The 23,299-nt window shown below is 41.5% G+C and overlaps 1 protein-coding gene across 1 annotated transcript; it reads left to right on the top strand.

Annotated features, from left to right (window-relative positions):
• The first annotated feature begins 1,394 nt into the window (after positions 1 to 1,394).
• Positions 1,395 to 14,866, top strand: tubb6 (tubulin, beta 6 class V). The gene is made up of 5 exons (XM_029661573.2): positions 1,395 to 1,551; positions 2,150 to 2,258; positions 6,955 to 7,065; positions 9,102 to 10,161; positions 14,420 to 14,866. Exons 1-5 carry the CDS (start codon positions 1,495 to 1,497, stop codon positions 14,442 to 14,444), a joined length of 1,362 nt encoding a protein of 453 aa, XP_029517433.1. The 5' UTR covers positions 1,395 to 1,494; the 3' UTR covers positions 14,445 to 14,866.
• The last annotated feature ends 8,433 nt before the right edge of the window (positions 14,867 to 23,299 follow it).

Genomic DNA, 23,299 nt, shown 5'->3' with positions numbered 1-23,299 from the left:
TGGTGCAGGGGGAAAAAAGTGTGTGTGTAGGTAAGTAAGGAAATAAAACCGTAAAAAGACATTTGAAAAAAAGAGTAGCAAGGCTATATACAGACACCTGTTAGTCAGGCTTATTGAGGTGGCACACAATGCAAATAGTCCGGATAACCATTTTATTTTTCTTCATCTCTTTAGCTATCATACTCTAATTCCACTGATTTCAAAACTCGATTCTCCAGAAAGTGGAGAGCAACACTTATGCAGCTCCACTACACGATACATCAAAAAAAGCTGCGTTTGACAGGATTACCAACGCAGACTGACCAGCTCAAATAGACAGAAGCCTTCTATTTGGCAGACCAATCTGAACTCCTCTCTCGACATGTCCAGCCCACTCATTATCTCAGCCAATCATGGCTAGTGGGACGGTAGCTACCTTATTCTGTGGCTTAACCAACAAGGCTCGTAATTTAACCATTTTATTCGTATTTACATATGGCATCCAAGTTTGTTATTAAGGAAACAGGAAAGTTCCAGAGTTGTGACTTGCGACATACACCTAGTATCCTGAAACGCTTCACATGTGCAACATGTACTGCCTTTGTGTGATGGGTTTCTTGTCACACCATGTAAGGTACGTCCATTGTACCTTTTTGCAGTTTGTACCTTTTTAAGTGGCAAATATTAACTTAAGACCCTTACACTTCACCATCCCACTTCTGACATCAACGTAGCAAATTCAGAGGGTAGCCCCAACCGGGATTCAAACCTGGGTCAAGTCAACGCCTTAACCATTACACCAAGAGGTCTGTACTTGACTAAGTTGCTCAGTGTTGGGTTAAGCTTGCTACAAAATTACATAAGTCTATATAAAGATTACAGAACTGTCAGCAGACATGCTCAAACTTGCAAGATAACAGTAGACCACTTAAACTGGTACAACACTTCAACTCACGGGTGGCCAAAAATAACAAAACCACGCCCCCAATAATTATACCTTTTTTATATTCAAAATATTGGGTACAAAAATGTACCCTAAAATGTACCAAACAGTACCATGTTAGATCATATCATACCTCCTGAAGGTATATTATGTGTATTTTGATATTTTTGTACCCAAGTGAACTACACTCATAATGAATGAGTGTAGTGAGCTCAACTTCTAACTTTAACACTTGAAATGGTGCAAGACCTAAAGCGAATATAGCCTCGGCTACTCTAATTATTCCACAATGATTTAGTAGCCTACATTTTCATCGTAAGTCACAATTGAATTGATACATTATTTCAACAAACTAAGCCTGATAATATACTTCTCTTGTGAGAACGGAGATGTGATGGAAAATAACGGTTCACTATTTTATTGCACAGCTGGGGTGTCATTCACTTGTCCAGCCCTACTGGGCGTAGAAGTTCGGCAGAGGTGAACAGGAATTTAGCGCGCCTGCTAATCAGTTGAGTTTACCAGGCTGCATACACACTCCAGCCGCCAAGACACCCTTGCACACAGACAGAATGAGAGAAATAGTTCACATACAAGCCGGACAATGTGGGAATCAGATTGGCACCAAGGCAAGTAGAGACTATTGAACTGAATTACTTTTTCATTTGAATTAACACCTTGCATGTTTTGTGAAGAATAACAATTTCTTAACTTTATTATGCCATCCGCACACGGATTTTGTCCAATATTTTTTGTTACTGCCGCCACTGTTTTTTCAATGGGAATCATCCGTTAGCAGATGAATGACAACGGATGACGAATGATCGGAATGTCTTTTAACTCCGAAAATACCGTGTGTGGCATTAGCCCAATTTTTTAGAAGCTGATGTGACAAATTATAGGCTAATTGTAGGCCAGTGTTGTATAGCATATGACCCCATGCTTTGGGTCATAGGCTGCGACTTTGCCTTTTGAAAATGTAAATTGCTATCGCTTAATTACAAATCTATATAGCCTATAATTACTTCATAACGGTTCCTAGCGTTCAGCCATGGAGTGCCATGAAATTCGCGCTGTGCGAGTCTTATCAATTTCAGCAGCGGAGTGTGCTTCAGTCATCAAATAAGACCGAAGGATGCACAATGTCCAATCGTTTTTTCATGATGCCTTGATAACTTTAGGATATTTAACTGTAACCTTTTTTTCCTCACGTTGATAACTCGACAGTTTTGGGAAGTTATCAGCGATGAACACGGCATCGATCCGGCAGGAAACTATGTGGGTGACTCATCGCTTCAAATCGACAGGATTAATGTGTACTACAACGAAGCGTCCGGTAAGTGTGTCTGTGGTAGAATGAGTCATCATGCTTCCAAGTTGTTCCCAATTGTTAAAGGCATAGAGCATTTAACATAAGCGCACTCATGGCCTGCTACAGGGTCATTACTTCTGGTGCTTTGATAAATTGCCATAACCCTTTTGCCACCTTTTGCTGCAACCTGAACTCAGTGGTAGACGTAACAGTAAATGTCAATCCGGAACACTCCAATTAAACTGAACAAAAATAAACGCAACATGGAACAATTTAAAAAATGCTATGAGTTACAGTTCATATAATGAAATTAGTAAATGGAAATGAATTCATTATGTCATAATCTATGTATTTCACATGAGTGGGAATACAGATATGCATCTGGTCAAAGATACCTTTAACAAAAAAGGTAGGGCTGTGGATAGGAAAACCAGTCCACATCTGGTGTGACCACCATTTTCCTCGTGCAGCGTGACACATCTCTTTCGCATTGAGTTGATTAGGCTGTTGATTGTGGCCTGTGGAATGTTGTCCCACTCCTCTTCAATGGCAGTGCGAAGTTTCTGGATATTGGCGGGAACTGGAACACTCTGTCGTACACGTCGATCTAGAGCATTCCAAACATGCTCAATGGGTGAGAATGCAGGCCATGGAAGAACTGGGACATTTTCAGCTTCCAGGAATTGTGTACAGATCCTTGAAACATGGAGCCGTGCATTATCACGCTGAAACTTAAGGATGACGCGGAGGAATAGCACGACAATGGGGGGATTCTAACAATGGAATTATTTTAAGATGGTCATACTATGGATCATTTAGCTATTGAATTAAGGACTCCTTTAGGTACCAAAAAATATATATGAACAAATGATTTGATATAATATTGAATTTAGCCTTTTACTACTATAGCCCAGAGAAATGCATTGAATAACCCATTCATGAATGGCAAAAACAAAAATCATAAGAAACAAGCTCTTGAAGTGTCTGTCCTATATCTAGGAGATATAAGAAAGCTCGTAAATATACTGTGCATTCAAAAGTGTTCAGAACCCTTGACTTTTCCATATTTTCTTACATTACAGTCTTATTCTAAAATTGATTAAATAAATGTTTCCCCTGGGTCAAACGTTTCGGTTAGCCTTCCACAAGCTTCCCACAGTAAGTTGGGTGAATTTTGGCCCATTCCTCCTGACAGGGCTGGTGTAACTGAGGCAGGTTTGTAGGCCTTCTTGCTCACACACGCTTTTTCTATAGGCTTGATGTCAGGACTTTGATGGCCACTCCAATACCTTGACTTTGTTGACCTTAAGCCATTTTGCCACAACTTTGGAAGTATGCTTGGGGTCATTGTCCATTTGGAAGACCCATTTGCGACCAAGCTTTAACTTCCTGACTGATGTCTTGAGATGTTGCTTAAATATATCCACATATTTTTCCTGCCTCATGGTGACATCTATTTTGTGAAGTGCACCAGTCCCTCCTTCAGCAAAGCACCCCCACAACATGATGCTGCCACCCCTGTGCTTCACGGTTGGGATAGTGTTCGGCTTCCAAGCCACCCCCTTATTCCTCCAAACATAACGATGGTCATTATGGCCAAACAGTTCTATTTTTTCAATCGGACCAGAGGACATTTCTCCAAAAAGTACAATATTTGTCCCCATGTGCAGTTGCAAACGGTAGTCTGTCTTTTTTATGGTGGTTTTGGAGCAGTGGCTTCTTAATTGCTGAGCGGCCTTTCAGGTTATGTCGATATAGGACTCATTTTACTGTGGATATGGATACTTTTGTACCTGTTTCCTCCATCTTTACAAGGTCCTTTACTGTTGTTCTGAGATTGGTGCGAAAAGTGCAAATCAAAGTACGTTCATCTCTAGGAGACAGAACGCGTCTCCTTCCTGAGTGGTATGACGGCTGTGTGATCCCATGGTGTTTATACTTGGGTGCTATTGGTTGTACAGATGAACTTGGTACCTTCAGGTGTGTGGAAATTGCTCCCAAAGATGATCCAGACTTGTGGAGGTCTACCATTTTTTTTCCTAAGGTCTTGGCTGATTTCTTTTGATTTTCCCATGATTTCAAGCAAAGAGGCCCTGGGTTTGAAGGTAGGCCTTGAAATACAGCCACAGGTACACATCCAATTGACTCAATTGAGTCATCGGAAGCTTCTAAAGCCATGACATAATTTTCTGGAATTTTACAAGCTGTTTAAAGGCACAGTCAACTTAGTGTATGTAAACTTCTGACCCACTGGAATTGTGATACAGTGAGTTATAAGTGAAATAACCTGTCTGTAAACAATTGTTGGAAAAATTACTTGTGTCATGCATGAAGTAGATGTCCTAACCGACTTGCCAAAACTATAGTTTGTTAACAAGACATTTATGGAGTGGTTGTATGTAAACTTCCGACTTCAACTGTGTATGTATGTATGTCTTTATATATAAACTCAGCAAAAAAAGAAACGTCCCTTTTTCAGGACCCTGTCTTTCAAAGATATTTCGTAAAAATCCAAATTACTTCACAGATCTTCATTGTAAATGGTTTAAACACGGTTTCCCATGCTGAACCATAAACAATTAATGAACATGCAGCAGTGGGGCAGTCGTTAAGACACTAACAGCTTACAGAAGGTAGGCTATTAAGGTCACGGTTATGAAAACTTAGGACACTAAAGAGGCCTTTCTACTGACTCTGAAAAACACCAAAAGAAAGATGCCTAGGGTCCCTGCTCATCTGTGTGAACGTGCCTTAGGCATGCTGCAAGGAGGCATGAAGACTGCAGATATGGCCAGGGAAATAAATTGTAATGTCCGTACTGTGAGACGCCTAAGACAGCGCTACAGGGAGACAGGACAGACAGCTGATCATCCTCGCAGTGGCAGACCACGTGTAACAACACCTGCACAGGATCGGTACATCCGAACATCACACCTGCGGCACAGGTACAGGATGGCAACAACAACTGCCCGAGTTACACCAGGAACGCACAATCCCTTAATCAGTACCCACACTGTCAACAATAGGCTGAGAGAGGCTGGACTGAGAGCTTGTAGGCCTGTTGTAAGGCAGGTCCTCACCAGACATCACCTGCAACAACGTCGCCTATGGGCACAAACCCACCGTCGCTGGACCAGACAGGACTGGCAAAAAGTGCTCTTCACTGACGAGTCGCAGTTTTGTCTCACCAGGGGTGATGATCGGATTCGCATTTATCGTCGAAGGAATGAGCGTAACACCGAGGCCTGTACTCTGGAGCGGGATCGATTTGGAGGTGGAGGGTCCGTCATGGTCTGGGGCTGTGTGTCACAGCATCATCGAACTGAGCTTGTTGTCATTGCAGGCAATCTCAACCCTTTGCGTTACATCGAAGACATCCTCCTCCCTCATGTGGTACCCGTCCTCCAGGCTCATCCTGACATTACCCTCCAGCATGACAATGCCACCAACCATACTGCTCGTTCTGTGTGTGATTTCCTGCAAGACAGGAATGTCTGTGTTCTGCATGGCCAGCGAAGAGCCCGGATCTCAATCCCATTGAGCACGTCTGGGACCTGTTTGATCGGAGGGTGAGGGCTAGGGACATTTACCCCCCCCCAAATGTCCGGGAACTTGCAGGTGACTTGGTGGAAGAGTGGGGTAACATCTCAGAGCAAGAACTGGCAAATCTGGAACAGTCCATGAGGAGGAGATGCACTGTAGTACTTAATGAGCGGGTGACCACACCAGATACTAACTGTTAATTTGAACCCCCCGTTCATGGACACATTATTCAATTTCTGTTAGTCACATGTCAGTGGAACATGTCCAGTTTATATCTCAGTTATTGAATCTTATGTTCATACAGATATTTACACATGTTAAGTTTGCTGAAAATTAACGCAGTTGAAAGTGAGTTTCTTTTTTTGCTGGGATATTTATTTAGCCCATTTTTTGGGTAGGCACAAAACGATCTTCATTCTTCCATTATTTTTTTTGACCTTTCGACAACTCAGGTGACACTTATGGGGGTCGAAACTGGGAACACCATCGTGTTTGTGAGAATTTCCCTTTGACATTAGGGGAGATTAGTGTGTAGCCCAAACTTTTCGGACGTTACAAACAGAAGTTGGCACATCGACGGTACCGACGTCAGACGAGTCAACTGACGCCTGTGGGGGTCGTTGAGCAAAACCGTTCGGACGCTACAGACGTTTTCGTGAGAAGTCCGATTTTTGGGACGTCCGATAGCCTGACAAACACCTCTCTAGCTCTACTTCCTTTCACCGCAGATGCGGAAGTGCAATACAGGCGGATGCGGTGGATTGAGATGCATCCAATGCAAAAATCTATCGCTTTTTTTTATGTTGCTTAGATTGTTACTTACTATGTTAAGTATAGTCTTTGAGACCAGGCTGTTTCGTATAGCATGATGTGAATACATTATTTCTGACGCATCTATGTACACCTTTTGTATTCATTCAGCCTTTAAAGTTGGTGTTAGTTAGGACTGAAATATTCAGTGTGAGGGAAAGATGGCAGGCCGCATTGAAAAGGGAAATGTTATCAGGTTGTTGGCAATTCCTTGAGGCCTAAAATAAGGAATGTATTTTAGGTAATAGGTTATAGGCATACCTGACAAAGTCTTGCTTGTGAAACAGACTACAGTAGAATACCATGCATTCAGATACATTTGAAATGTATTCCAATCTGTATAGGTGTTTGGTTGTCTTTTTTCTAGCACACAAGTATGTCCCCAGAGCAATCCTTGTGGACCTGGAACCTGGGACCATGGACAGTGTCCGGTCGGGGTCTTTTGGACAGCTATTCAGACCTGACAACTTTATCTTCGGTAAGTGGACACTGTAACACTTTACTTAAAGTCAACAGCTAAATAATGCATTGTTATTAGGTATTATATGCATCTTAGAGCATTTATAATATCCTATTATATGGCTTATTTTGTCTCTATGTAGCAAACACATTTTTTTCCCTACTGATTCAAAATGGCTGTTTTTAGGTATGTGTACCATTAAGTGTTTTCATTGTTTCTTCAATATCAAGGACACACAGCATGAGGTTTTGCGGCGGTCACGTGAGGTCTACTGGGCCCAGTTTTTGAAAAACTTTTAATCTGGATCAGAATGAGTATTTGTCTTTTTTGCAATCCAGGATCAGATCGTGCTGGCTGTTTTTGAGCCAGTTTTTCAGAACATAATCGGAAATATCATTCTGATCCAGATACCACAATATCAAGATCACAGAATATGGATTCTCAGTGTTTCGAACAAACCTACACCTTGCCATCTACTGGACAGGTTATGGTACTACTTCTACACTGTCATAGGGAAACAGAGAGGAGTAAACTACACAAATAAAGGTACCTGAGATAGAAATAAAAAATAAATTAGCCTGCATATAACTTACAAGTAAGTACATACATTTATTTGATACTTTTCAATATAACAACTGACCACATACCTAAACTGCTGTCAATTTAACCCAATTAACCTTTGGTTTTCAAATGTAATACTGTTTTTTTTACCCTTTCCTTAGTTTCATTGCAATGTCTTGGTTGTAGTGCTTTTAACCTTTCTAAATACAACCTGAATCCAGCCATCCAGTGGGATGAAGATAATCCTGATTTTCGGCATAAAAACTATCCTAAATCACCTTTGAAAAACGCAAAAAAACGACATTTAATCCTGATTTAAATGTCAAATTGGATTACAAAATCCAAATCCATACCTGCAGGATCAGAATCCACATTTTTAGTTTTGAAAAACCCAATTAAACCCGATTGTCTAAATCCGATACCTTTTGAAAAACTGGGCCCTGGGGATCAGAATTGATCAAGTTTATAACACAAAGCCCCTGAAAGCTCCCTAGATGAGCCATGGCATCAAAGCAATGGATGTTTTGGTTCTGAACAGTGCTCTCAAAATGGATGGCAGGTTGTTTTTTAGGAGGGTATTTACTTTAGTTGCACGTTTTCACCCATCTCTAATTGGTAACGATAGGGAAATCTTTCAAGGATTTGATAGCAGCATATACAGACTGTTTAAGCTTACTTGAATGGGCAATATGTGAGGTAAACGTGAATATGTGAGGCTGTTAAAATGGGATCCTCTACAGACATAATAACTGATTGTCAATCTACATCAAGGACTTGCATGCTATCTTGTGTTGTGTCTAGTACAAACCAAAGATATGACAGGTGACTCTAAACTACACATGATTGTCATACAAAAACAAAATGGAATTAAGTGATCTACAGTTATGAATTAAATCGTTCAATCAGCACGCATCATAATCTATATGATGTCCTAGTCCAGTTATTTTCATTAGGGCACACAAATGGAAAACATTTTAAAATGTTCTGCAATTGAGAACAGAAATGAGAGTTTCTCATTGGACAAGTCAAGGAAGTCCCTCACAGACAGTTTTCTTCTGTTCGAAGTCCCTGTACAAACATTCCTACCTGGGTTCAAGTGTGGTGGTGCCAGCAGTATTCTTCAGGAGGTGGATATAGTCATTAGGCACCATTAGGCATCAAATGTTTAAAAAAAAGCTGAGTGAAACAGGGAGGGACTACCTAGGTTTGTCCAATAAGAAACACTCATTTAATTTTTTTGAAGTTTTCCATTGCATGATCTAATGAAGATTGGGATTAATCAAGTGGGGCGGTCCAGGCAGAAGTTGTCAGGAGATGCATGATACATGGCCTTAGTCATTTACCTTTTCATTAGCAGCTACGGGGAGACAATGGAAAACTATTTGACAGAATATGAAGCTTGTACAAATGCCAGACTCAACCTACATTCTTGCCTAAGGGATGGGGTGTAGGATTTAACTGAACATTGTCATCCCTTTTTGCTGTCCTTGCAGGGCAGACTGGTGCGGGGAACAACTGGGCCAAGGGCCACTACACTGAGGGAGCAGAGCTGGTAGACTCTGTGCTGGATGTGGTGAGGAAGGAGTGTGAGCACTGTGACTGTCTCCAGGGCTTCCAGCTCACCCACTCCCTGGGTGGGGGCACAGGCTCTGGCATGGGCACCCTGATCATCAGCAAGATCCGTGAGGAGTACCCCGACCGCATCATGAACACGTTCAGCGTCATGCCCTCACCCAAGGTGTCTGATACGGTGGTCGAACCGTACAACGCCACGCTCTCTGTGCACCAGCTGGTGGAGAACACGGATGAGACATACTGCATTGACAACGAGGCGCTCTACGACATCTGCTTCCGTACCCTAAAACTGACCACACCCACTTACGGGGACCTCAACCACCTGGTGTCGGCCACCATGAGCGGTGTGACCACCTCACTGCGCTTCCCTGGCCAGCTCAACGCCGACCTTCGCAAACTGGCCGTCAACATGGTGCCCTTTCCCCGCCTACATTTCTTCATGCCTGGCTTTGCACCACTAACCGCCCGGGGGAGCCAGCAGTATCGCGCCCTGACAGTGCCCGAACTCACTCAGCAAATGTTTGACGCCCGCAACATGATGGCAGCTTGCGACCCGCGCCATGGCCGCTACCTCACCGTGGCCACTGTTTTCCGAGGGACCATGTCCATGAAGGAGGTGGACGAGCAGATGCTGGCCATCCAGAACAAGAACAGCAGCTACTTCGTGGAGTGGATCCCCAACAACGTCAAGGTGGCCGTGTGTGACATTGCGCCCCGCGGCCTTAAGATGGCCTCCACATTCATCGGCAACAGCACGGCCATCCAGGAGCTGTTCAAGCGCTTCTCGGAGCAGTTCTCGGCCATGTTCCGCCGCAAGGCCTTCTTGCACTGGTTCACCGGGGAGGGCATGGACGAGATGGAGTTCACAGAGGCCGAGAGCAACATGAACGACCTGGTGTCTGAGTACCAGCAGTACCAGGAGGCCACGGCTAATGACGGGGAAGAGACATTCGACGACGAAGAAGAAGAACTCAATGAGTAAGGATAACGTTGCCTGTTTGTAAAAAAACATTTATTTTTATTTATTATTATTATATTTATTTTTTTAACATGTGTTTTGATGTATACTGTTTTATGCCCAGAGGTCTCGGAAGCAGTAGTGGAAATAAAGCCTTTTTAAAGGCTTTGAATGTGTTGTATGTTAAGTTTTCATCTAGTGTAGTTTTCCATTGTGTGATATGTTGTCGTTCCATTTGATTTTGATCACTTTTTGACTGCACCCCTTTTGATTTGAACAAAACTTTCTACACGTATTTGACACTGGTGGAAGTGGTCAGAAAGTAACTTTTTGGACTGGAATGCCAAAACATTTAGGGGATAGAGGTGCTCGATAGTTTTGCATACCTCACCCTACCAAGAGACATCCATTCCTTCATTTCTGGAATAGATTAAAGGTTGAGTCTCGTATCATTTAAAAGCTTACGAGAAAGGTTTGCTAACAACTTAATAATTTATTTTAACCTAAATTATCAACCAAAAAAAATGCACTTATGTTGTAGCTTAGACCCTATTTTACATCATCAGAGGGTTTTCATGTTGGGTGTCATGGTAGCACAAAGATTATTGGAGGTCACCACATCAGAAAATGTTGTTTTAATCTACAGTGTCAATCTTCCATAGGAACCCTATTGAAATCATAGAAATACAGTTACTAGAATATACATTCCCATTTAAGTTGACATTCAACGGTGGGTTGACCGGCGGTCACCTTTGTAGTTAATCTATCTTTTGAAGTTAATATTTCTATTCAATTTAAATTATGTACCAGCTCAATTGCAGTGGTCTGAAGGGATAGTGGGGCAAAAAAATATTTAGTCAGCCACCAATTGTGCAAGTTCTCCCACTTAAAAATATGAGAGAGGCCTGTAATTTTCATCATAGGTACACTTCAACTATGACAGACAAAATGAGGGGAAAAAATCCAGAAAATCACATTGTAGGATTTTGTTATGAATTTATTTGCAAATTATGGTGGAAAATAAGTATTTGGTCAACTACAAACAAGCAAGATTTCTGGCTCTTACAGACCTGTACCTTCTTCTTTAAGAGGTTCCTCTGTCCTCCACTCGTTACCTGTATTAATGGCACCTGTTTGAACTTGTTATCAGTATAAAAGACACCTGTCCACAACCTCAAACAGTCACACTCCAAACTCCACTATGGCCAAGACCAAAGAGCTGTCAAAGGACACCAGAAACAAAATTGTAGACCTGCAGCAGGCTGGAAAGACTGCATCTGCAATAGGTAAGCAGCTTGGTTTGAAGAAATCAACTGTGGGAGCAATTATTAGGAAATGGAAGACATACAAGACCACTGATAATCTCCTTCGATCTGGGGCTCCATGCAAGATCTCACACCGTGGGGTCAAAATGATCACAAGAATGGTGAGCAAAAATCCCAGAACCACACAGGGGGACCTAGTGAATGACCTGCAGAGAGCTGGGCCCAAAGTAACAAAGCCTACCATCAGTAACACACTACGCCACCAGGGACTCAAATCCTGCAGTGCCAGACGTGTCCCCCTGCTTAAGCCAGTACATGTCCAGGCCCATCTGAAGTTTGCTAGAGAGAATTTGGATGATCCAGAAGAAGATTGGGAGAATGTCATATGGTCAGATGAAACCAAAATAGAACTTTTTAGTAATGGGGATGTTTTTCTGCAAAGGGACCAGGACGACTGATCCGTGTAAAGGAAAGAATGAATGGGGCCATGCATCGTGAGATTTTGAGTGAAAACCTCCTTCCATCAGCAAGGGCATTGAAGATGAAACGTGGCTGGGTCTTTCAGCATGACAATGATCCCAAACACACCGCCCGGGCAACGAAGGAGTGGCTTCGTAAGAAGCATTTTGAGGTCCTGGAGTGGCCTAGCCAGTCTCCAGATCTCAACCCCATAGAAAATCTTTGGAGGGAGTTGAAAGTCTGTGTTGCCCAGCAACAGCCCCAAAACATCACTGCTCTAGAGGAGATCTGCATGGAGGAATGGGCCAAAATACCAGCAACAGTGTGTGAAAACCTTGTGAAGACTTACAGAAAACGTTTCACCTCTGTCATTGCCAACAAAGGGTATATAACAAAGTATTGAGATAAACTTTTGGTATTGACCAAATACTTATTTTCCACCATAATTTGCAAATAAATTCATAGAAAATCCTACAATGTGATTTTCTGGATTATTTTTTCTTCTCATTTTGTCTGTCATAGTTGAAGTGTACCTATGATGAAAATTACAGGCCTCTCTCATCTTTTAAGTGGGAGAACTTGCACAATTGGTGGCTGACTAAATACTTTTTTGCCCCACTATGTCCATTCTATGAATGCTATTTCTATGATTGAAATGACCCCCCCCCGGTCTACAAGAGTATGCTGTGTCTTTTACACATTTTTAGATAATTGACATTAAAGATGATAAATAAACAAATAATAATATAACTCTGTTTGTAAGCTTTTAAATTATATCAAACTTAACCGTTTAATTGTTCCAGTGATGAAAACATGGATGTCTCATGGTAGATAAAATTTAAAAATTTAAAAATGTACAATGATGTCCTACCCCGCCCAAACCCAGAAGATGCTGGGCCAATTGTGCGCTGCCCTATGGGACTCCAAATCACGGCCGGATGTGATACAGCCTGGATTCGAACAAGGGACTGTAGTGACGCATCTTGCACTGAGACGCAGTGCCTTAGACTGCTGCGACACTCGGGAGGGTGGGGTATGCAAAACAGGTCAACTTTGAGCACATATATCTCCTAATTGTTTTTGCATTCAGGTCCTGAAAGTCACTTTCTGATCACTTCTACCATGGGCAAATATGTATAGAAAGTTTAGTTCAAAAAGTGATTGAAATCAAATGGAACAACTGTATATTCAAATCTGTATGTACATTTCTCAATTCATGTTGGGCAGTTGTGGGCATGATATGTTTGATGGTTGATGTGTGTTGATTAGTACATTGGGAAACTGATTTTCTAAGCTTCTGCTCTAGTCTAGTGCAATGCAAATGGAAGACAAAACATGAAAATGTCTTGGTGAACTTTTCCTTATTCATCTCTTAATCTTTATTTTACCTTCAACTTTTTGTGTTTTATACCCTTTAGAATACCTTTTAGAATATAACTTGTTCCATTGGAAGTGTCAAGCCTTAAGGGACTTCCTGGATGAATAAAGAACAACACTGGTGTAAATGCTTAGTAGATATAGCTCCAGACACCCTACGGTATAACTGTGATAATGGACAATATAGAGAAGTAAACTTCCAATAGCTTGCTAATCGTTCTCCCTCTATTGTGGTTAGAACTTGATTTCCTAGCAGTTCTATTTAGGGAACAAATAAAGGGAACCAGTCATTGTAAACCCCAAGTGCTTTGTTCATATCCGCCTCAGTCATGTCCCACAGCAGACAGGCTTCAACGTTCCTATGGTGGGGGCAAATCCCCCTCCTACCCCTAGTTACTCACATCAGCTGCTGAGCAAAGCTTTCTCCATTTAGAACTGTGGAGCTAACAATAGGGGACCTCCAGTCTGCACCAAACTATTTAGAGCTATTCATGGCCTCAATGAGTCTTCTGCCATACACATACTGGCTAACTGAGTCAGCTTAGTGCTACATTTTGGAAGCATTGAAGTGAGAAACAGATACCATGTGTGAAAAGGTTTATACCTTTAAAGACAACTTGACTAAATGTCACAATAAAAGCACCGTGCATGCTGTGTGCTTTAGGGAAATGAAGCAAACAGAAAGTGAATCTTTCCCAGTGATATGAACAAGATGAAGCATGATCACCATCTGATTTTAAAATCTCTCTCTGTATATCAGCCCAATAGTGGGTACTTGGCCCTAACACCATTCACAGGTCTGTAAGGTGGAAGCTCCCCCACACTGCTTACACCTACTGTATACAGATCCTTCAGATCTGTTAACATCTTAGTGTTAGGGCCATGGGGAATGGGGAGGAAGTGAATTGGTATTGGCTGTACGTTGACCTGATATGGTGGTTGGAAGGGCTTGGCGTGGTATGCACAGCTGGTGTCACAAACGATCTTGGCCCGGCCAGTTAGCTGGGAAGTCAGCTGCAGAAGTGCTTCATGCCACTCAAATTACACTGACCCTGAGAACAACTCCTGTGTGTGTGTGTGTGTGTGTTTGAATTACTTTATGTATTACATTAGCATGAGCAGGCTGTTTATTACACTTTGATCTTGATACATGTTAACTGTATCCTGTATTCAACAGGGAATGGAACCTTGAAGCCCAATAGCTTGAAGCCCCCATCTTTGAAGACAATGTTATCTCACTGAGCTAAAGCTAAGGCGTTAGCACTGGAAACAGAAATATCCCGCAATGAAGCTGACAGTGTTTTTACTTTAATAGTGATTGTTTAAGTATTATCAGACACGGTAAGTTTTATCCCTGTAAGGATTCACTGACTCAGAAATTATCAAATGAATCGTTGACAGCAGAACAAATATGTGAGCAAAAGAAAGCCAATTGAACTCTCTATAGAAAGCTGTTCTTGCATTAGAGCCAGAACCACAGTAATGCTAGATTGCAGTATGTCACAACCAACAACCAACCAAGTAGTTTCCTTTAGTAAGTAAGGTGTTGCAATTGTCTTCGAGCATTTCGGGTCTGAATAATATGTGAATCAAAACTCAATAAATGTTTCCTTGAAATTGTCAATTTGTTGTGAGTTTGAAGATTGAAAATAACTACAGTTGGTGAAATTGTCTCTTAAAGAGACAGTACTTGCAGCTGTTAAAGACCCAGTATAACCCTCCCATGTGTCTCTGTAGCCCCACTCTAGCAGAAAACCACTGCCTATTAAGGGAGGACTGTGCTGGCTCTCAGACTGGGTTATGAAAATATTGCCAAATAAGGGGAAGAGTGACTTAGTATATGTATTTAATGGAGATGAATGGAAGGTGCACATTGGTACTGCATAGGGAGATAGAGTATGTGCATGAATGGCACCCTCTGGTGGGTAGATAGTGAACAAATAACTAAAGTAGGATAATGATGCTGTTGCTTTTCTGGATGCTTGAGCCAACAAGGGGTATGCTTTTTGCCCTTTAACAAAGGTTATGGCATACACCCACTTACACCCACAATTAGATCCTATACAGCCTATGGCAGCCTTCGCCTATAGGCTATTCAAGTTTGGTAATCTTGTATAAGACATGTTCTTATAACCAATAAAGGGATGGCGTTTCTTCCCTCAAGATGAGGTATGCTGCTGTTAAAAAATGCTAGTCATCTTAACCAAGTGACAAAGTAGTTATTTAAAGATAGACTAAGCGTTCTAACGTTGGCACAAGCAGCACCTCTTTCCCGCCTAAAATGCTTTTGTTCGTAGTGCAGCATTGCTCCTTGTCAGTCTAGCCTGGTCTCATAGATGAGACGTAACATAGTAAAAGTAAATATGATTACTCTATTTAGAAGGATTTTATTGCTTTTAGTATTGTTACATAAGACAGATGGTTACTTATAACCTCAACTTCTAGCAACCCAAAGGTTGTGAGTTTGAGTCACATTACGGACAACTTTAGCATTTTAGCTAATTGGCAACTTTTCAACTACTTAATACTTTTTATCCACTTTGCAAATACTTAGCATGTTAGCTAACCCTTCCCCTAAACCTTTTAGCTAACCCGTAACATATCATAAGTTTAGCAAATTCGTAACATATTGTACATTAAGCAAATTCATAACATATAATATGAATTGTAATTTGTAACATACACTATATATACAAAAGTATGTGGACATCACTTCAAATTAGTGGATTCGCCTATTTCAGCCACACCTGTTGCTGATAGGTGTATAAAATCGAGCACACAACCATGCGATCTCCATAGACAAACATTGGCAGTAGACTCGCCTTACTGAAGAGCTCAGTAACTTTCAACATGGCACCATCATGGGATAAGTCAGTTTGTCAAATGTATGCCCTGCTAGAGCTGCCCCGGTCAACTGTAAATTCTGTTATTGTGAAGTGGAAATGTCTAGGAGCAAAAACGGCTCAGCCACGAAGTGGTAGACCACACAAGCTCACAGAACAGGACCGCCGAGTACTGAAGCACAAGGTGCATAAAAAGTGTCTGTCTTCGGTTGTAACACTCACTACTGAGTTCCAAACTGCCTCTGGAAGCAATGTCAACACAATAACGGTTCGTCGAGAGCTTCATGAGCCTAAGATCACCATGCGCAATGCCAAGCGTTGGCTGGCATTGGATTCTGGAGCAGTGGAAACGCGATCTCTAGAGTGATGAATCACGCTTCACCGTCTGGCAGTCCGACAGACGAATCTGGGTTTGGCGGATGCCAGGAGAACGCTACTTGCCCCCAGTTTGGTAGAGGAGGAATAATGGCTGGGGCTGTTTTTCATGGTTCGAGCTAGGCCCCTTAGTTCCAATAATGGGAAATCTTAATGCTACAGCATACAATGACATTCTTTTTGTTTATTTTTTTCATTCATGTTTTTAGAGGTGTGACTGCATCTAGGGTATTAAGCAAGGTTACATATAGATCCTTGGTTAGGTGGATAACTGGGTAGATGGAGGGAGTCTGGAAGGGAATTTATAGCGCAGCTTTTTATAATCCTTGGTTGGGGTCTGAGCAGATAGGTTACGTTTCTTACTGGTATGTATTAATTTGTGGATGTCCATCATCCGATGAAACATGTTCCCCCCTTTTGCTGCTATAACAGCCTCCACTCTTCTGGGATGGCTTTCCACTAGATGTTGGAACTTCTGCGGGGACTTGCTTCCATTCAGCCACAGGAGCATAAGTGAGGTCGGGCACTGATGTTGGGCAATTAGGCCTGGCTCACAGTCGACGTTCCAATTCAACCCAAAGGTGTTCGATGGGGTTGAGGTCAGGGTTTTATGCAATTGGCTCTCCACCAAACTGGAAGTGTTAGCTTGGAAAGACAGTACCGTGCAATATCGAAGAGCCCTCACTGCTGCTCAATCAACCTTCTTTTCTAACCTAATTGAGGAGAATTAAAAACAATCCAAAATGTGCTTTTGATACATTCACAAAAATAACTAAAAAAGCAGCATTCCTCTTCACTTCAGCAGTGATGAATTCATTAACTTCTTAAATGAAAAGATCATGACCATTAGAAAGCAAATTACGGACTCCTCTTTGAATCTGCATATTTCTCCAAAACTCCTGAGTTTTGTCCTGAGTTGGCACAGAACTGCCAGGACCGAGTACCCTATTCTAAGGAAGCAACTGAAAGAGCTATTTCCTGTGCTTGGCCCTCTTATGTTGAACATAATAAATGGCTCCCTGTCCTCCGGATATGTACCAAACTCACTAAAAGGGGTAGTCATAAAGCCTGAAAAAGCCAAACCGTGACCCGGAAAATTTGAAAAAAAACTATTGGCCTATATCGAATCTCCCATTCCAGAAAAAAAACATTGAAAAGCTGTTGTGCAGCAACTCACTGGCTTCCTGAAGACAAATCATGTATACAAAATGTTCCAGTCTGGTTTTAGATCCAGTCATAGTACTGAGACTGCATTTGTGAATGTGGTAAGGGACGTTTTAATGGCATCAGACCAGACTGTCCTCGTGCTCCCAAACCTTAGTGCCGCTTTGACACCATCGATCAACACATTCTTTTGGAGAGATTGGAAACCCTAATTGGTCTACACGGACAGGTTCTTGCCTGGTTTAGATCTTATCTGTCTGAAAGATATCAGTTCTTCTCTGTGGATGGTTTGTCCACTTACACATCAGTTGTATGTTTTGGTGTTCCTCAAGGTTCCGTTTTAGGACCACTGTTGTTGTCACTATATATTTTACCTCTTGGCGATGTCATTCGGAAACACAATCTAAACTTTCACTGCTATGCGGACGACACACAGCTGTACATTTCGATGAAACATGGTGAAGCCCTAAAATTGCCTAACCTGGAAGCCTGTGTTTCAGATATAAGGAAGTAGATGGCAGCAATTTGTTTTATTTTAAACTCGGACTAAACAAAGATAATAGTTCTAGGTCCCAAGAAACAAAGACAGCTGCTGTTTGATCTGACAACTAATCTTGATGGCTGTACAGTCATCTCAAATAAAACAGTGAAGGAGGCCTGCGTTAATATTTTCTGACGAGCATCTTCATAACATTGCAAAAGTCTGAAATGTTTTGTCCAAAACTGATGCAGCAAAGCTAATGCATGCTTTTCTGAACCACTAAATAAACTTCAGTTAGTGCTAAACACGCTCTCATGGCGCTAATGAGGACCGCCACAGGAAAGGAAGACCCAGAGATACCTCTGCTGCAGAGGAAAAGTTCATTAGTTTATTTATTTATAATTTTTGTATTAATATTTAAAACATACAATATACTTGCAGTGAAGCCGCTCAACAACTACATCACATTAGTCATCTAACAGACTCCCATCCAGAGCAACACACTGAAGCAACCAGCGTCAACACTCTGCTCAAGGGCACGTCGACAGATCTCATATAAGGTCAAAAACGGGGACCTGAACCAACGATCCATCAGCCACCGGTCCAAGCTCCCAACCGACAGGCCATCATCAGCCCTCCATGATCCCCCACACAGTTCCCCAAGAGCTGCCCCTCAACCATCGGTTGAATGAGTGTGTGTGTATATGCATGTGTACAAACACCTGCACGACATCAGCCTCAGGCAAACCGGCATTAGCTGTAAAAACACTGTCCCTCAGTGTCATTCAAACTTACTTTTTGTTATGTTTTATTTTGACAGTATTTTTCATTAGAGTTACCAGCCTCAGAAATTGCATCCCAAATAAATGCTTCACAGAGTTCAAGTAACAGACACATGTCAACATCAACTGTTCAGAGAAGACTGTGTGAATCAGGCCTTCACAGTAGAATTGCTGCAAAGAATCTAATACTAAAGGACACCAATAAGAAGAAGAGGCTTGCTTGGGCCAATAAATACAAGCAATGGACAAAAATAAAACTGTCCTTTGGTTTGAGTCCAAATTTGAGATTTTTGGTTCCAACTGCTGGGTCTTTGTGAGACGCACAGTAGGTGAACGGATGATCTCTGCATGTCTGGTTCCCACCGTGAAGCATGGAGGAGGTGGTGTGATGATGTGGGGGTGCTTTGCTGGTGACATTGTCTGTGATTTATATAGAATTCAAGGCACACTTGACCAGCTTTGCTACTACAGCATTCTGCAGCGATACGCCATTCCATCTGGTTTGCGCTTAGTGGGACTATCATTTGTTTTTTCAACAGGACAATGACCCAACACACCTCCAAGCTGTGTAAGGGCTATTTGGCCAAGAAGGAGAGTGATGGAGTGCTGCATCAAGTGACCTGGCCTCCACAATCACCCAACCTCAAACCAATTGAAATGGTTTGGAAGGAGTTGGACCGCAGCGTGAAGTACAAGCAGCCAACAAGTGCTCAGCGTATGTGGGAAATCCTTCGATACTGTTGGAAAAGCATTCCAGCTGAAGCTGGTTGAGAGAATGCCAAGAGTTTGCAAATCTGTCATCAAGGAAAAGGGAGGCTACTTTGAAGAATCTAAAATATATTTTGATTTGTTAAAAATAAATTGGTTACTACATGATACCATATGTGTTATGTCATAGTTTTGATGTCTTCACTATTATTCTACAATGTAGAAAATAGTCAAATAAAGAAAAACCCTTGAATGAGTAGGTGTCCAAACTTTTGACTGGTACTGTATGTACGTTTGAACATCTTTGAAGAACGATCTGGCCTTAATGTCCATGCACATTTATAATCTCCACCCAGCACAGCCAGAAGAGGACTGACTACCCATCAGAGCCTGGTTCCTCTCTAGGTTTGTTCCTAGTTTCCTAACTTTCTAGGGAGTTTTTCCTAGCTATCGTGCTTCTACATCTGCATTGCTTGCTGTTTTAGGCTGTGTTTCTGTATAAGCACTTTGTGACATCTGATGAGGTGAAAAGGGCTTTATAAATACATTTGATTTCAGTTGCTTTTATATTAAATAGAGTGTCTCGGATTGAGAATAGGTTGGTCAGCAATGCACTGAAGAGCTACTACAGCGCTCTGTAGCGCACATCCATTCCACCGAGGCAGCTGAACCCTACGTGAACCGGCAGGAACTGGCTCATTGGTTGATGCAATCCAACGCCTGAGAAGAGGAACATGAGCATGGAGATGAACGCAATGAAAGATTTGAGTTCCAGACCAACTAGGTAAAATGCCTGTGCAGTTGGCCCTCCCTGGCATGCTGTCAGCCTCACCTGGGACAACTTTAGCGATCTCTGTTTTTCTACAGTAAAAAGACTCCATTACAGCAGTTGTTTAGTAGTCAACCTATTTCCTGTAGTCTCAAAATTATTAAAGTTAAAGATTTCTACTTCAAATGGAGCACACTTGGTTAATAATATGTATTACATCATATGAAATAATGTTATTAAAATAAGTTGAATCACCCGCATAAGTATACCTGGATGCACAGGTATCAACTTTGAAATATTCTTTGTTTTTGGCTAATGGCTAGGCTAATGTTGCTTTTAGCACCTAGCATGGCACTTGGTAGTAGCCTGCAATTCACACCTCCCATGTAGATAGCGTTAATTAGCATAACTGTCAGTGCTCCTCTTTCCCGCCCAAAATTACTTTGTTCATTGAGCAGCTTTGCTGATCAAGCCAGTAGGTGGAAACCAACTTCAGCGCTGCAATTCATTGCCATTTTGCCGACGTAGGCGATGACTCTACTTCCGTTGGTGGCAAAAATGTTCTTAACCACTGGGACACTTTTGGGGGGGCTATGAACCCAGTGTGAACCGGCAGAGTTCTGTCATGGAAATTCTAAAGAATCAGGAGAGACTTGGATAATTCTTCAAGCAATCGTACTTTAATATCGATTAATTAGTACAATAATGGAGCTGGTCAACGAACCAGCCATAGGTGATTCGTTGAGAGCCCCACAATACAGGAAATGCAGAGGTCTTATATATTGGACCTAAAAATGCTTAGTCATGGCTGGTTTCACCTTTCCCCGGCAGATCAGGGAAACAGAAGCTACCTTGTTTTCTTCTTGTGGCTTTGTGTATCGGGTCATAGCGCACAAACAAGTGATAATGTTAGTTCCGTTACTCCTCTCTGTTCAAGCCAGCCTCTATTCTCTTCATATCTCCACACAGCTGTGCCCTTGGAAGAAAGTAAAAAAACATGATGGACTGAAAAACTGTGGTCACTCTCAAGAGGCTCTTTGTCTTGACCGTGTGACTAAATTGAACAAAGGCAGAGTGGAAAAATACCAGCTCCTTCTTACAAGACCATCAAACAGACAGTGGAAATGTACAGGTTTAAGGTTCATACAGTGCATGCGCATAACAAAGTTTAGCATTAAGAACTATTAAAGTAATTCTTCATTACATTGTCACTGCTATACAAACTTAAAGAGGTTATACAGGATTTTTCCCTCACAGTTCGGCCATTGGTGGTTTTGCATCACCTCACCTTAGCTGAGACCGACGGTGGATTGCATCAACCAATGGACAAATTCCTGTCGGTTCAAGCTGGTTTCATAGCCGTAAAAAAGTATCCCAGCAGTCCCAAAAAAGTATGCCGCCGACGGAAGTGGAGTAACTTCCTACGTCAGCGAAATGTCAGCAGCGCGGTATATTATTTAGTATTTTTTTTAGGGGGTAGATCAGCTTTAATATTGCAGATAGATCGTAGCTAACGTGTTGGGCCAGTAAAATCATATCTATATTTTTTATATATTTTCCTTCATTCTTATTTTCCCCTAACCCTACCACCCCTCCCCTAATTGGAGTAAACGAATTGAATATATTTTCCTTCTTTATTATTTTCCCCTAACTCTACCATCCCTCCCCTAATTGGAATAGACTAACGGACACTTCCAGCTTATGCATACTACATACATTTGACGGGCAGTATATTTTACATTAGTTAACTTTAGTTTGTTTTTAGTCCAAGCCTTCAGTTATCTCTACTTGCACTTCCATATTTTGCACGTCTACCATTCCAGTGTTTAATTGCCATATTGTAATTACTTTGCCACCATGGCCTATTTATTGCCTTAACTCCCTTATTTGACCTAATTTGCACTAACTGTATATAGACTTTGTTTTCTTTTTTTCTACTGTATTATTGACTGTATGTTTTGTTCATTCCATGTGTAACTCTGTGTTGTTGTATGTGTCAAACTGCTATGCTTTATCTTGGCCAGGTCGCAGTTGCAAATCAGAACTTGTTCTCAACTAGCTTACCTGGTTAAATAAAGGTGAAATAAAGTATTTTTTTAAATACCATTAACCCCTCCCATCTATCCCTGAAGACCATCCAGTTTTGATTTCTAGATGCCATACATTTTTCCACTGTGCTGTGATGTTTCACAAAAGTTCTGAACCTTTCCCATTGTTTCTACAGATTGTAAATTAAAGATAAACACATTTGCTAAGAGCATTATTATATTATTGATTGATTGACTATGACTTTTCAAATCACCCACAAGTGCTATTTGCTGAGTTAGCTCTATGTAAATGTTGCAATTTTTCAGCCATTCCTGAATCTGTGACCAAAAACAAGCTACATATGGGCAGTACCAAAACAAGTAATCTAATTATTCTGTCTCTTCGGCGGGCAAAATATGCAGTGCTGGGATGGGATGCATTCAGAAGGTATTCCGACATTCACTTTTCCACATTTTGTTACGTTACAGCCTTGTTCTAAATTGTGTTAATCCAAAATGTGGAAAAAGTGAAGGGATCGGAATACTTTCTGAAATCACTGATATATAACATTCTATTGGTTGTAAGAATTTTGATAAAGTATTTTAATTGAAAAACTTTACTTTGAATCCGATATCGTTTTGAATCCGATATCGTTTTGTGTATCAGTTTGTTAACCATGTGCCATGGAATAAGTATGTTGAAAATCTCCTCCCAACTATATGGTGCAGCTGTCAAGTTTTTGGTCCTTAAATGAAACTGGTGTGCTTTTTTATTTATCACAATTTTCTTTAGCCAATTTTGGTCTTAGTTACTCTACACTGCCTGGGCCATGCAGCAATGCTGCCCGGTTAACAAACAAATGTTAGGCAGGAAAGAAGGGCAGAGCACTGAGTGTTTTACTTGTTAT

The sequence above is a fragment of the Oncorhynchus nerka genome, linkage group LG6 (genome assembly GCF_034236695.1).
Source record: "Oncorhynchus nerka isolate Pitt River linkage group LG6, Oner_Uvic_2.0, whole genome shotgun sequence".
NCBI classification, from domain to species: Eukaryota; Metazoa; Chordata; class Actinopteri; order Salmoniformes; family Salmonidae; genus Oncorhynchus; species Oncorhynchus nerka.
The sequence above is the reverse complement of the archived record's forward strand: the minus strand, read 5'-3'. Positions and strand labels throughout refer to the sequence as shown.